Consider the following 14,483-nt stretch of genomic DNA (forward strand, 5'->3'; position numbering starts at 1 on the left):
AGCAATATTTACACAGGGTTTGAAACAGGCATGCTCTGTACCTCTCCCTCCTGGCTGGGAGTCTCCCTGCAAGACCAGCTCCTTCCCTCAGCATCATCCAGTGCTGGCAAAGCAGAGCCTGAAACCCGAGCTCTGGAGTAGGCTGTGCGAACAGCCAAGAGGAAGCGTGAGAGGCCCAGGGCACAGCAGGTGTGACCCAGCAGGGGGACGGGGTGGCTGCAGGAGACCTCAGTGGCCACTGTGAGGCCTGGACCAAGGCCTGCTGGGGCCCCAAGTACCAGGAGGACCCCATCTGGGCTTTGATGATGGGTGGCTTGCCAGGGGCCAAATGCCTGCACTACTGCTTGGGAACCATTCCAGGGCAGCTGGGAGGACAGGGGTCCTGGTTTAGGACACCCCCAAAGGAGGCCAGGGGTGCGGTCACTGCTTCTGGGTGAGCCAGACTCTGAGGGAGGCAGCAAAACTGAGGGGTCAAGTGCACTGGCTTTGAGGCGTAGACTTGGACTGATTCCTAGTTCTGTCCCCTCTCAGCTAAGCTTGCTCAACCTTTTGGAGTCTCACTTTGCTCATCTGAAAAAGGACATCGCTGAGGGTGAAACAATACTATGCCTTTTACAAAGGGCAAGTTGCTGGCCTGGAGTTCCGTGTGGAGCCAGACTAGATGGGCCTGGGGAGATGGAAAGTACTCATGCAGACCCCCTGGAAGGTTTTGCTGAGTCCACTGTTTTGGCCAGAGTCTCAAGGTGGCACGCCAGCCGGTTAGTCACTCCTGCACCTGGGCAGGGATCCTCAGCCCCTGCTCGCTCCCCAGCTAGATAACTGTGGCCACTCACCCACTTGCCTGTGGGGAGGTAGGTCTGCTCTGTCCCACTCACTGTATCAGGGGGAGACTAAGAGAAGAATGTGCACACACACAAAGGGACTCAAGAAACCGGGCTGCCTCCCTAAAAGTGCCCAAAGTAACACCCAGACGCACACCATGTCCCAGTGAGTCCATTCCTGCGGTAATGTCTAAGTGGACAAGCTCCCCACCCCGGCATCTTCCATAACAGTGACACACTGGACAGCCCTCGTGCCCACCTCTATTTCCACAGTATGAACACCAACTGCAGCCATCATGAGGTTAGATCTGTAGGTTCTGACATGGAAAGTTCCTTAAGATGTCAAGTGACAAAAGCAAGCTGTACTACAACGCATACATTAAGACTATTTCTGTAAAATAAAAGCAAAACTTCTGTCTACCTTTTTAATAAACCGACTAGCTAAGCAACTAAGTGACCAAGAATGAAGACCAACAAAAAGACAACCTGAAGGTCCTCCCCTGACCTGTTAGCTGCATTTCCTCCTGGACCCAGAGGGACGGAGCGAGAAGAAGCAAGATGGAACTTTACACACTCCCTCACTGCCTGCATTTTTCACAATCAAATGTGCCCCAACTGGGGCAGAGATTAAAAACAAACTGTAACGAGTCTCAAAACCTCCAGAAGTTTTACTGTTTTAGTCTTTTTTCTTCTCTTAGGATCAGAATAAAAGAAGGAGCCAGGCTGTGGCAGGTCTTACTGCTGATTCAGTGTGTTTCTAGGAGCCCAGGGACCACTAAATTTGCTGGCGGGTAGGGGACCTCGCAAAAGGTCCATTATATGCATCACAAACTCTGTGTAGGCAAAGGACCCCTCAAAACGAATGATGCTGTGTTGTATCCCCTCCCTACCAGTGTCCTGGCCCTAAAGGAACCTGGCAAAGGCAGAAAGGAAGCACAGCAAACAGTAATGAGCTGTGAGAGTAGGGCCAGCAAGCCCTCACTCTGGATCTACGGTGGGTCAAGTGAGAGCCCCCCAAGGGTGCATTATTGCAGTTTCCCTGGGAGAGCGTGGGGAAGGCTTCCCGGGGCTTGGAGGGTTCCATCTGGCTCTGCCCCTGGGGCTGGCTCCGGTAGAGAGGCAGAGACGGTGTATTACCTGTGGTGCCCCCCTCGAGCCCTGCACCATAGGCGGACACCAGGGCAGGGTTCCCCGCTTGTCCGGGCTCTCCGACGCGCACTTTGAAGGGGCTTCCAACCACGTGGCTCCCATTGAACTTGACGTCGATTGTGTGGACACCATTCTCGTGGGGGATGAAGCGAACAGCGTACTTATCTAGGAGTGAGCAAAGGCACAGGAGAAAGTGAGCACGTGGGCACCACTGGGGTGGGGGTGGGGGTGGAGAGAACGACAAAGGACAGGAGGCCAATCTTAAATCACTGCTTAATAAGACAACGGTTCTGCCGGAAGCCTGGCACCCAATATGTTGGGCCTACTTGTGTGTCCCTAGTCAGCCTTTCGGGAAATGCATCCAAATCTCAAATTCTCTGTTTGATCCTCCCTGGTCTCTGCCTCAGAAGAACACTTTCTTTATGAAAAGCTCACTTCTGGCAAAATTTCTCTACTTGGCTACTTAAAGCGGGGAGAAATGGAATTAATGCTCCTTAATTAAGCTCCAGGGTAGCAACTGTCCCACAGTTTCTCACAGTGCGTTTGGGTCACAGCACGTGGCAGGATGATCAGTTAACTGAAATGGGCACCTGGACTGTCCGTCCATCAGGCACCACATGACCACCCCCTTCCTCCCCAAAGTGCTCCCACCTGGGATGCAGAGTCTTCTCCTGCAGTCAGTCTCGCAGCCTCTCCATGGCTCCTTGTACCCTCCATCCCCCTCAGAATCTTTGCTCCCCGAAGCTCCACCCAAAACCCTCTTCTCTCCCCCTCTGATCCTCTCTCCATATGGAACTTCCACACATACCCTTCCATACTGTGCTTCCCCCAATAGTCCCCAACTGGTACCCACCCCTCTCTGAAAGCCAATGTGCTGCAGGGAAAACTGACCCCACGCCCACGTCCAGGTATGGGTCAAGCTAACCTGGGAAAATCCCTCATTCCCAAGCCTAAGTCAATGAGCACATGGCACTTAGCCACAGGAAGTGACTCAGGAACTGGCATGTGTGTTCAGTGATCAGTGAGATAGAAGGGCAGTTTTCTGGAGACCTCTGGGAAAGGAGCATGTTACACTTCTGAGAAAAAAACTTGAGTATAGGATGTCTCTCTTGATTGGTATAGTGTGGAGAAAGGAAGCCCTGGTGCTGTTGCAGCCATCTTGCCACAAAGAGGAGGGCCAGTTTTAGAATGAGGCCCACAAATCAGAAGGAGCAGAGATTGTGTGGGGCCTTGGAGAACGCAGCTGGATGGCTGAATTAAGTTGCTGCTGAAACCCACCTTAGATCCTGAACTTCCAGTTTGAATTAATGGACCCCTTTATTATACGAGTTGAGCTGGGTGTTCTGTAATTTGTCACCAACAGCATACTAAATGAGGCATGGTGGTTTCAGACGTCCCAAGGACTCCAACTACTGCCTGGGGCTAAGGACAGCACATCTCACTTGCTGACCAATCCAACACTGTAGAGCTCTATTAAATATCCCCACTTGGATATCCAGGAGACACTTTAAAACCCCTCAAAATAAAATAATAAGCTCTATAAGGCATAGGCCAACCTTTGCCCACCCATGGCTATTGTCCCGAGTGTTGCCAATTATACCATCATCTTTCTACCCCATCACCAAGTTACATGTAGCCTTTCTGAATTCACTTTCATTGACTGTGGCCAACTGCTCACCAAATGTTCCAGTTCTCTGGCCTCAAGTCCATTCTCTCCATTTCTAACACTGCTGATTAATATTGTTTTTCCAAATGGACCACATTGGGAGCATCAGCTCACTACCCTGCCTTTCAGATGCTCCAACACATTCCCTACGATATGGTCAGACTTAAGTCACGATCTGATCAGGGCACCCAGCCCCCACACTTGCTCTTTCTGAGGTTTCCCACTGCCCTTTCCTTTTCTGCCCAGTGGGAGGAAGACGTCTAAATGCTAACCCAGGTCCTAGGTGTCCACCGTCCCTGTACACAGAGCAGGGCAAACAGCAAATGTCCAATAAGGGCAGTGGTCACAGGGCTCTTCCTCACGCATCAGGGCCCACATTCAATGCCTCCTCCTCTGAGCAGTCCTCTTGACCTCAAGGCAGAAACCCTTTTCCTCTCCTGTTTCAACCATCTTTATTTGCCATCTAATTCTCAGCCCCACTGTGCTGTTGGTGATCAGCTGGGGTCCTCACCAGTGCACTGCACGTTTTTGGCTCCCTCTCTCTAGGTCCTCACTCGACTCTGGGCTCCTCTTTGAGGGCAAGAATCATGTCTTCCTCAGCCTCACCTTCCTGTCAAGTCTCTGACACCTAAAAAATGTTCACTGGCAAAATGGTCTCATTAAAGTTGATTGACATCAGGGAATTCCGTACACCAAGGCAGCAGGTAAGGAAATCTTCTGCTATTAAGCCCTACTGGAGACCTGGATTCTCTCTCTCTTTTTTTTTTTAATTTACAAATGAACATCAATTGCACTTTCCCTCAGAGTGAAGTGAGGGTCAAAGTGTACTTATTCATTTCATAAGGTCAGTAATAAAAATCTGTGACATTTTATTAAGATAAGAGACCATCACAATGAAAGTCATGTGAAAGAAATCTGAAAAACAATAGAAAATACAGAAGTATTTGTTTAAAAAAAAAAAAAAAGGGAGGTGTTGTATTTATCTCAAAGCCTGCCCCTGGCAAATGTTTATACCCGAATTTATAAACGGTGTCAGGCAGCAGCAAAGGGAATCAGAAGGCCTTGGAGAGGCCAATGACTCCTCCGTCAGGATTCACGTTTTCAGAAACATTCCTGGGTGGGGGACGCTGGTGCTGGGACCCGCACGCCCGGCCTCCGGCTTACCTGGCTCCAGCTCAGACACATGGCACTCCTCCACGGCTCCAGAGGGGCTGTGCACCTTTGCATCAATCTTGCCTTTTGCCCCATTCAACCTTATAGCAAAGGAGGCTGGCTGGTTAACTTTTAGTCCCGATTCCTGAGAATTTAATACATGAGACAGGTTACAGCCCTCAGGGTTCCTGCTCAGTGGCACACATCGACCTGACCCAGCGATAATTCTGATGCCAATAGGCCTGGAATGTTTTTCTATATAACATCAGACAACAGAAGAGCAGGTGGGCAATGCCACATTTCTACCATTAACTATAAGACAGCACAGACACACATAGACATGGTCTTGTGTTCAAACTATCCTGAATCAGGCTGGAAGAGATGGTTCCTAGCTCTGGAGACATCCTGGCCAGCAATAGTATAGTTTCAGCATCATAAACAAAACGTGTATAGGCCAGAAAACCCAGTATCTTCCAGATTGAAAAGAAGAGAAGTCCCTCCCCACTTTCTAGAAGGAGGTTGGCAGCTGATAGAACCAGGCACTCATTAACATGAGCAAACTTTTTTTATCTCAAGAATGGAGATGGAGAGGGCTTTTAATAAACTCATAAAGGGCTACACAAGATTTTTCTGTCATGCAGTACTGCCCAGTGGTTAAAAATCAGCAGGACCTGGGGATACTACCATTTCCTAGCTATTTAAAGTTGTTTAACCTCTTTGACCCTCAGTTTCCTCATCTGTAAAATGGGTATAAAAACTGAATTTCTCACAGAGCTGCTGTGAGGATTAAATGAAATTATGCATTCAAAGCACTCAGCACAGGGCCTAGCCCATACATAAAAGAGTTGAAACATGTCAGCTTATCGTTAAATATTAATATGCATTTAGAAGTCGTTCATCCCCTCTCAAGAGCCATGGAGAGAAGGGCAGCTTTTGCTCTTTCCTGAATCAGTTTCACTCTCTATGCTTTGTCTTGGAACCTATATCCTCTGCTGAGAGGAGATGATTGGAAGTTTAGATGCTTAAGATATTTTAAGATTGGCCAATCCTGAATAGCAAAATTTTTCAAGTCAGCAGGTTTGATGTACACTTGATTGGACAGCTACTCAGATGGTAACTCTAAGGCAGCAGGGCTCACACTTCACATGCAACTGAGGCACCTGGGGGGTCTTGTTAAAATGCAGATTCTGATTCAGTGGGTCTGGGATGGAGCCTGGGGCTCCACATGTTTTTAATAAGTTCCCAGGCGGTGCAGAGACTGCTGGTCCAAGGATCCCATCTCAACAGCAAGGCGTAAAGCAGTGCTGCCCGATGTGGTCATCACTAGCCACGTACAGTTACATACATTTAAATTTAAATCAATCAAAATTAAGTGAAATACAAAATTCAGTTCCTCAGTTACACTAGCCACATTGCAACTGCTCTGTACCCACGGGCTCGTGGCTACTACACTGCACGTCGGAGATGTGGGACGTTACCATTGTCGAAGAATATTCTACTAAACTGCTCTCAAGGTTACAGACAAGGGAGGGAGGACTGAACACAAAATTAAGGAGTCTTTGATGGCCAGATCACCCCTATCCCACCCCTCCCTCCACAAAATACCAGCCGACTCCAATTTTCTAAAATGTCTCAAAAGCAAGAGGAAACAGTACACGCCCCTCTTTCCTAACCAGTACCAGATGTTGCCCTGCAGCCTGCCAATAAAGCTCCAATAAATAATTTGCATGTCACTTGGCATCAAGTGACCGGGAAGAACAGGGGACGAAGCTGATACACACGCCCCTCCTGCCGCAGCAGCTGGTTATAAAAGCCTGACGGACGAACAAGCCTGCTGCACACTTACCTAAATATTTCATGACCACACTGAGACCAAGAGGACTCTACCGAAGTTTTCTGGAGGGGATTTCTCCACACCAGCCAGCTCCTTTTGGACAGAACCGTTTTTACATTACCTGAGTCCGCCTGCCTCTAAATCCTCAAGAGGGAGATAAACGCCTTGGAAGATCCAAAAGAAAACTTGGAGATGCATGAAGGCAGCTCTTTGCCCTCAGAAAATGCTGGGTTTATCTCCCTCCATAGGTTTTAGTTAAGCTGGCCACAGGAGAAACTCCTGTTAAGAAGCCTTTAAATGAAACACAAGAAAAACATCGACACCACAGTGACCAGTCAGTACCCTCGGTACTCTCCGGACGAGGCCGCTTCAATCTGTTGACCGTGACTCTGGTTTGACTTCTGTTTGGGTTCTCTAACGTCTGGGACAACTAGCAGTACCGATCCCCCTCAGGGCAAGGTTAGATGTCCACATGTAAACCAAGAGCGGGGAACTAGATATCACCAATGGGAGATATGAGATTGAGTTTTAATTCAATATTTTCCAGAACTGAGGGGCAGCTGAAGGCTACTTAGAAACCTCTCTAACCCAAAATCATATTCTGGGATTCTGGTGTTATCCCACAACCAAACTGCTACACCAGATTCAGACACCTAATTATTTTTCAGTGTCCTGAGACCCAAAGGCATCCCCAGTGATTCTTAGTTTGGCTGAAGACTCTACTGCAGCCTTGAATGAACCGACCTGTTTTAAGCCAGGGGGAGAAGCTGCGTCTCCTGGCATCCCATTAGGTTGGGTTATGCACCCAGCGGCCACGCCGGGGTTGGGATTAAGGTGGCCGCCGTTAGGAGCACGGTTTTGGAGCCACAGAGACCTCACTCTGCCTCATGCCAGTTGGTTCCTGATAGCCATAAACATTCTGTACCTCAGTTTTTCTATCTTTAAATGGGGTCAAACCTATTCACCAGGTTGTAGCAAGGATTTAGGGAAGTGACACTGACATAGGTCTTAACACAGTGCCTTGCATGCTTACTGTAAACAGATCAGCATCATAAAATAAATCACAGTTGACTTTCTTGAGGAAGAGGAAGCCAACAATAGCAAGCTGAACATCACTGGGCTGTTAGTTTTGTGTTTGTTTTGTTTTGAAAGCCCTCCTTATCCCTTAACCAGTTATTAACAGGCCTTCTTTGTTTCTCTCAAATAAGTATTTAGAAAACAAAACTCATCGCCCAATGTCGAGGAGTTGTATTGACCGAGGCTCTGTTTCTGCTCGTCCCAACGGTCTCCTGGCCTACGTGTGACTCTGCCTGGGAAAGCTCCCCTTGTCAACATGTGCTGGGGCCCTTGGCACTGAGTCGGGGATTGAAGGGGCCTCGGGAGTCCAGGGCCTCACTGGTCGGCCTGTGGCCAAGGAGGTGGATGCTTCCTTGCGTCTCACCTGAAGGCTCAGAACAGTGAGGCGGCGGGCGTCGTCGGAGGGTGCGATCACCGGCACCAGGTAGGGACTTTCGGGGATGTGCTCATCGTTGAACTTGATAGACACCTCGTAGTTACCTGTGGGGACAGCAAAGTCCCATCAAACCCCCAGGAAAGTAACTCCAGAGTGACCTCCTGCTTCTCTATCTGGGGCTGAAGTGTCCCTGCCTCGCCTCCAGGGCTGAGGCTGACTGGTTCAGGGAGGGCCACCTGGCTTACAGCGGGCCAGCCTGATTTCTCTTAGCTGGACAAGGGCAGGGATTTTTAACCTGTGCCCACAGGGTCCCCCACCACAAAGGGCCTGTGTGCAGTACTCAGGAGATCCACAAAATGTGGATGGATGTTTACTTTATTTTTACTAACCTCAAACTGAAATTTAGCATTTCCATTAGAAGTGTTGACAAGAAATCACAGCATGTTAAGACCTGTGACTTTGTCACAACAACAAGCACAGATATGTATCACTTTACAGTTTTATATGTATCTTGCCACACCATTTACACTCATCACCACTTTAGAAATTAAGGTAGTTAAGAGACTGCGCCAAATCGTATGACTTAATGTATCAGTGAAGATGTGGATATGTTGCTATGTTACACATTTGTTCTTTTAAAAAGAGGTTGATAGCAATATCTTAATACAATTTGTTTCCTTTATAATCGGATGTATTTTATTTCATGTGCTTAAAAATATTTCCTGAGATGGTCCCCGTGGGCTTCACCAGAGGCCCAAAGGATCCATGGCACACAGGAGGTTAGGAACCCCTCAGCTGCTGGGCCCACTCTTCTGGGGCAGCCACACCAGCTGCCGGCCGAGGGTGGGCAGAGAGAGGCTGGTCAGCGGGAAGAATGAAACAGCTGAATGAAAGCTTCAGCGAGGCCAACAGAGAAGGACAAGACACAACAGGAACAAGGATTCCTGCTCGTTTCAGGCCTTGCTGGACTTCTGGCAACTGGATTTTGAGAAGGTGCTCCCAGGTGCCCACGCAGACAAGCTCCTGTCCTACTTGAGCTGGTCGGATGGGTTTCTGCTCCTTACAACCCAGCCGCCCCCAAACAAGGAGAATGCCCCCTGCTGGCCCTGGAGTACATACCAGGCTCCTGGGCAATATAAGACACACCGCAGGATCCGTTCTTATGGTCATCGAATGTGATCTCGGCCTTACTGGGGCCCTCAACAGCGATGGAGAGGCCCCCGGCGCCTGCCTCCCGGGTCCAGATGCTGAACTCGGCTAAGACAGAGAAACACCTGGTCAGTGACTGAGCCTGATACAGACCCCTCTTCCTGCTCAAACCTGGGGTGCTGGGTTCTGTTTGTTGCCAGCCCTTTTCTGTTTCCCTAACCCCGAGTAGAACCCAAGAAAGAGCACCGCTGATGTTTCGCAGGTACTATCCATGACTACACTGAGTTCATGGGCAATCAGGCATCTTCCAAACACATGAAAAAGATGAGGGTGTCCGGTTCTGTCCCCACAGATCTTCCCACCCAGACACCACCACTGCAAGGGACTCTCACAGCCAGTTTTGTAGAATTCTGGCATGTTCCACAGTATGTTAGCCTGCACGGTGCTCTGGAAACAGTTTGATGACCCTGTTCCTCTCTTGGAGCCTCACGACACACACCCATAAACCACAGGCTCCAGGAAGTCCCTCAGTAAGACACCTGTTTAGCTTTGGGTAAGCGAGCAATTCCCAAACATCTGTAGCCACAGAAGTCTTGCTTTAAACAATGCCTCTTCATATCACCCATCAGAATCGTACCTACAAAGTCTTCCTTTTAGAGCAGGGTGAGGGGTGCAGGGTGCTCACACCACCAGGCTGAACTCCATCTTCCCAAGTAAGAATCTGCCCGGAACGCTCACCTGGGACTCCTGCTTCTCCTCGCTCCAGGCCGGGGCCCCCTGCCCGGACCTTGTGGGCGCCCCCCTCGCCGAGCGGCCCCACGGTGAACTGGAAGGGGCTGCCGGTGACGTGCTGGCCGCGGTACTTGACGCTGACAGTGTGGACGCCCATCTCCTGGGGCACAAACCGGACGCAGTGCGAGTTCTTCCCCACGGGCACAATCTCTGCCTCGGTCACGCGGCCGGAGGGGCTGGTGACGTGGGCCGACATGTCGCTGCTGTCGATTTCTGAAAAGCAGGGGGAGAAAGAGAGGAGGGTGAGGGCGAGGAACCAAGGTGGAACAGGACATGCAGGGCAAGCAGCGGAAGGCAAAGCGAGTGCGGCCCAGGGTGCAGGGTGCTCAGGCTTCCTCCCCTTCAGGCTGGATGCCTGCCCTCCTGGCCCCTCAAATCCCTGGGTGGCTGTGACCAGCACGGAGGGAGCAAGGCCCTTGTAGCCACCCAATGCAGAGAACATTCTTGGGGGCACTGACACTTCTTGCCTTGCCAAGCCCTTCACAGCCCTTGTGGTGGGAAGTGACTCAGTTCCACGCAGCAGTTTCAAACCAGAGCCTGAGCCGATAGTTACAACATGGAAATAAAAACTGCGATGGCTCAGAAGTTTCTAGGCAAAGGTGGCACGGGACCACCTGTCATGCTTATAGGGGCTCTTTTCCATAGGTAAGGGCAGAAAACGCAAGAGCTATCACCCCTCATCGTCAAGAAGCCTTAGCATTTCTTTTAGGCAACAAGACAAAACGCATTTAGAGAAAAAGGTGAACACAGGTCAGTCCCAGTGGCAAAGGGAAAACCACGCGTGAGCAAAGCTTTGAGCAAACCGAAGACCAGAGGCCACACTTCCAGAACCGTGATGCCTCGGGTCCTCAACACCAGGAAGCGGACCACATCTGCTCCACCCGAGGTGCCCGTGCCATGCCAGCGACCGCGCCTGGACTGACGTGGTGCACACAGGCGCGCTGCATGCCGGCTGACCAAGCAATGCTGTCACCTACAGCAGCATGAAACCGCACCCTCCAGCCCTACGGGATCTGGGCAGCAGCTCATGACTTTGAGCCCTGAGGACAGAGAAAGGAAGGAGGTTGAAGGGAGCGCCACCCCACACGGCCTGGGTCCGGAGAACATCTGGAGGCTGGCGAGAGAGGATGGTTTAGGCAATAAGGGGGAAAATGAGTCACCCAGAGTCATCTGGTGCCACTGAAAAGAGCAAAGGAGTCAAGAGCCAGACAAGACCTTGGAGAAAGGGTAACTGTCCACATCAGACAAAGGTAAGAGACAAACAGGCAGAGGAAATAGAAGAGAATTCTCCTAGTGACCAGAGAAATGAAACTGAAAACTGGGTACCATATCTTTCCATCAGATTAGTCACAGTAAGAATGAAAGACAGTGCCCAGGGCTGGTGGGAAAAACAGAGAAACAGGCACCAATTTCTGGAGGACAGGCTGCCAAGGCATAGCAGCATCTGAAACGTATTGACCCAGCAATCCCACTGCTGGGCGTCCGTCCAGTGTGACGACAGCCTGAGCACACGGCGGCAGGTGTCACAAGCACCAGTTACAGGGGTCATGGGATTAAGATGCGTGTGTGGGGAGTGAGAAAACCCGACAACGGACGGTGCAGCTACATGTGACATGGACTCTTACACAGTCGCTGGGAAGATGATGGGGAAGTAGTTTTGGTGTGTAAAGATGCCCACACACAGTGAGTGAGAAGGGCACCAATGTGACCTGAGACTGAGCCCGTGTGTCCAGGGGGCTGGGGGCATCTGGGGTCCAGCTCAGGTCCTCAGACGTGAACCACAAACTCCCCATATGTAGGGATATGAGGTGACACTTACTTCCCCCGTTTTTTTTTTTTGAGCATGTCAACTTTTTAAAAAAATGTTTGTTTGTTTATTTGCAGGGGGAGGTAATTAGATTTATTTGTTTATTCTTAGAGGAGGTCCTGGGGATTGAACCCAGGACCTCATGTATGCTAAGCATGTGCTCTACCGCTTGAGATATACCCTCCCCCTGAGCACGTCAACTTTTTATGATCACAGTCCACACAGTTCTTTTTAAGTGACTTTTAGTCTGGACACTACAATAATGAGGCTTTGGCCAACATTGTGTCTACACGGGAAGAACCCATCAAGTATTGCCGAGAAGGCAGAGCAAACAGACACGCGGTAAGTTAGGGAAGACGGGAGATACTACATGGAGCTTCATCTAGAAACTCATCACAGCCTGAGATTTCTCGTCCCCGTAGAGTCTGCAACTCCACGCACGTGCCAGAGGAGCCTCAACGCCTTCACTCACACAGTGACTTTTCAACAATAAAAAAAACCTGGGCCATGTTTCAGACAGACTGTGGCCATTTACTGGCTAATTTGGCCAAAGGGCTAGATGTGGCTCACCTTCGCAGCCTTGCATCCCAAACCTCATTCTGATTTTAGAAATAAAAGATATGAATGGAAATTAGAAGGATGTCGCCGGGCTGACACCTCCTTCCAGATATGCGGATCAGTGGGGTCAGCTCTCTCATTGACATTATTGTATTCAACACACAGCGAATTAAAGTCTAAAAGTTTATCTATTTTCCCTCATATGATACAACAAAGCTATTTTCCACTTGGAAGAAGAAAAAGGTAGCAGGTAAACAGATTTATTTTTCCTGGATGGGCCTCTGTGAAAAGAAATATTAAAATTATTAATGAATACATAAAAATAAAAGTTAAATTAAAAAATAGTTCCCCATAGCAGGTTTGGACGACACATTCTGGGCCAAGCCTGGACTTGGCCTCCAATGATGCCCACGCCCTGACCCACAAGCCCCTCACACTCACCTGGGATTTTCAGGTTCAGGTCACAGATGCTCCCGACAGTGGCCACAGATGGCGCTCGGCTGGTTCGGGTGATGCTTTCCTTGACTCTTCCCTCCCCACTGATCTTCACGGTAAACGGACTCCCTGCAAGAACCAAGAAGGCCCTCGTGAGCAGCCCAGAACCCACGCGTCAGGAAGTGCAAGCATCAGGCAGGGAGGGCAGAGGGGGCCACACGTACCAGGCACGTGCTCATCAGCGAACTTGGTGGAGACGATGTAAACCCCAGGCACGGTGGGGAAGTAGGAGACCTTGCAAGTGCCGTCCTCCAGGTCCTCTGTCTGGATGTCCACTTTGCTGGGGCCTTCCACCGCCAGGGATATGCCACCATAACCTGCAAAGCAGTGGCCGGCGGGCTGCTGTCACAGCAACTCACCAGGAAGGGGGAGCTTGATGAATGCAGAAAGGACATCCAACCCTAGAAATGCTCCAGCCAGCAGAAAGACAGTAACGGTGACTCCTGTTGGAGAGCCCTGGGCAGAGGAGCCAGTTAAAGGCTCTGAGAATCCTGCAGTGGAAGAACCTGGTGAACATGGCTTTGACTATACTCTTTTCTCAAGGGTATCTACTAACATCCCACGGACCACCCATCCTGCAGAAGCCACTGGGGAAGACACGGCCCACATGCCCCCAAGAATAGCAGGCACTGCCTGGAGGCTTATGGCCAGCTGCAGGCCTGAGATTTTGACATTTTAAACTGCCTCTAGCTGCCTCACATGCCAGGGAACCACTAAGACAGCAGATCTAAAGCTTTAATAACCTGAGGAATCAACAGAGAACATTAGCCCATCAGGACCAGAAATTCTCCAGCTCCCTCCCCTGGGACTGCAACTTTGTCCAGAAGTCACCAGTGCAGCCATCAAGAAGGCAGAAGACAAGGACACTAGGAAATGGAGTAGCCTGGAGAGGTTCAACCTAATTCAGACCTTCTCAAAGAGGAAACAGGAAGAAATTCCTCACGTCCTCCAAAGCACTGCTCTGCTGAACACGACCTTGGCCAGCTGGCCAACATTCTTAGCTTGGGATGAGTTCAGCAGACCCTGGGAAGCTGAGAACAATGCTGAGAGTGTAGATAATGAAACATTAACCTATGAGTTGTCGTGGCTCTGGGTTCAAATGCTAGAAGCAGATGGGGATGCTAATTCCTGTGAGTCTTAAATTTTTCATCTAGAAAACAAGATAATACCTACTTCACCATTGCTCCTGGGGCTTCAGTGATGAGGATAATGCACACATAAGGATCTACAGCTTGAAAGATGCTCAGAAAGAAAAGAAAGTTGGTAGGACAAAAAGACGAAGCAGTCTGAGCAAAAACAAGCCAGTTCTGCAAGCTCTGGGCTTTTCTCCTGGGGACCCCCCCCACCACAGACCTGCATCCCTCGTGTCCACGATGAAGTCAGACATCTCAAAAGTCCGGCCTTCTGATAGGCCACGGCCGTAGACTTTGGCTCTGCGGGCATCACCGATCTCCGACTGGACCACCATGATGGACACGGGGCTGTTGGCCACGTGGTTGCCATTCTTCTTGATGCTGACCAGGTGCTCACCCACTTCCCGGGGGATGAAGGAGATGCCTGGAGACCGGAGAACAGATTGGGGTTTGTAAGAAGAGGGGAAGGTGTGG

At 50.1% G+C, this 14,483-nt stretch overlaps 1 protein-coding gene across 1 annotated transcript in view; it reads right to left on the reverse strand.

The window, feature by feature from the left end:
* FLNB (filamin B) overlaps positions 1–14,483 on the reverse strand; it is a 128,528-nt gene that overhangs the window by 6,290 nt on the left and 107,755 nt on the right. The window contains 8 exon segments of the mRNA XM_032458196.1: positions 1,959–2,135; positions 4,801–4,933; positions 8,064–8,179; positions 9,195–9,332; positions 9,963–10,229; positions 12,823–12,945; positions 13,041–13,193; positions 14,230–14,433. Of these exon segments, the coding sequence (XP_032314087.1) occupies positions 1,959–2,135; positions 4,801–4,933; positions 8,064–8,179; positions 9,195–9,332; positions 9,963–10,229; positions 12,823–12,945; positions 13,041–13,193; positions 14,230–14,433 (1,311 nt within the window).

The sequence above is a fragment of the Camelus ferus genome, chromosome 17 (assembly GCF_009834535.1).
Source record: "Camelus ferus isolate YT-003-E chromosome 17, BCGSAC_Cfer_1.0, whole genome shotgun sequence".
In the NCBI taxonomy this organism is placed as follows: Eukaryota; Metazoa; Chordata; class Mammalia; order Artiodactyla; family Camelidae; genus Camelus; species Camelus ferus.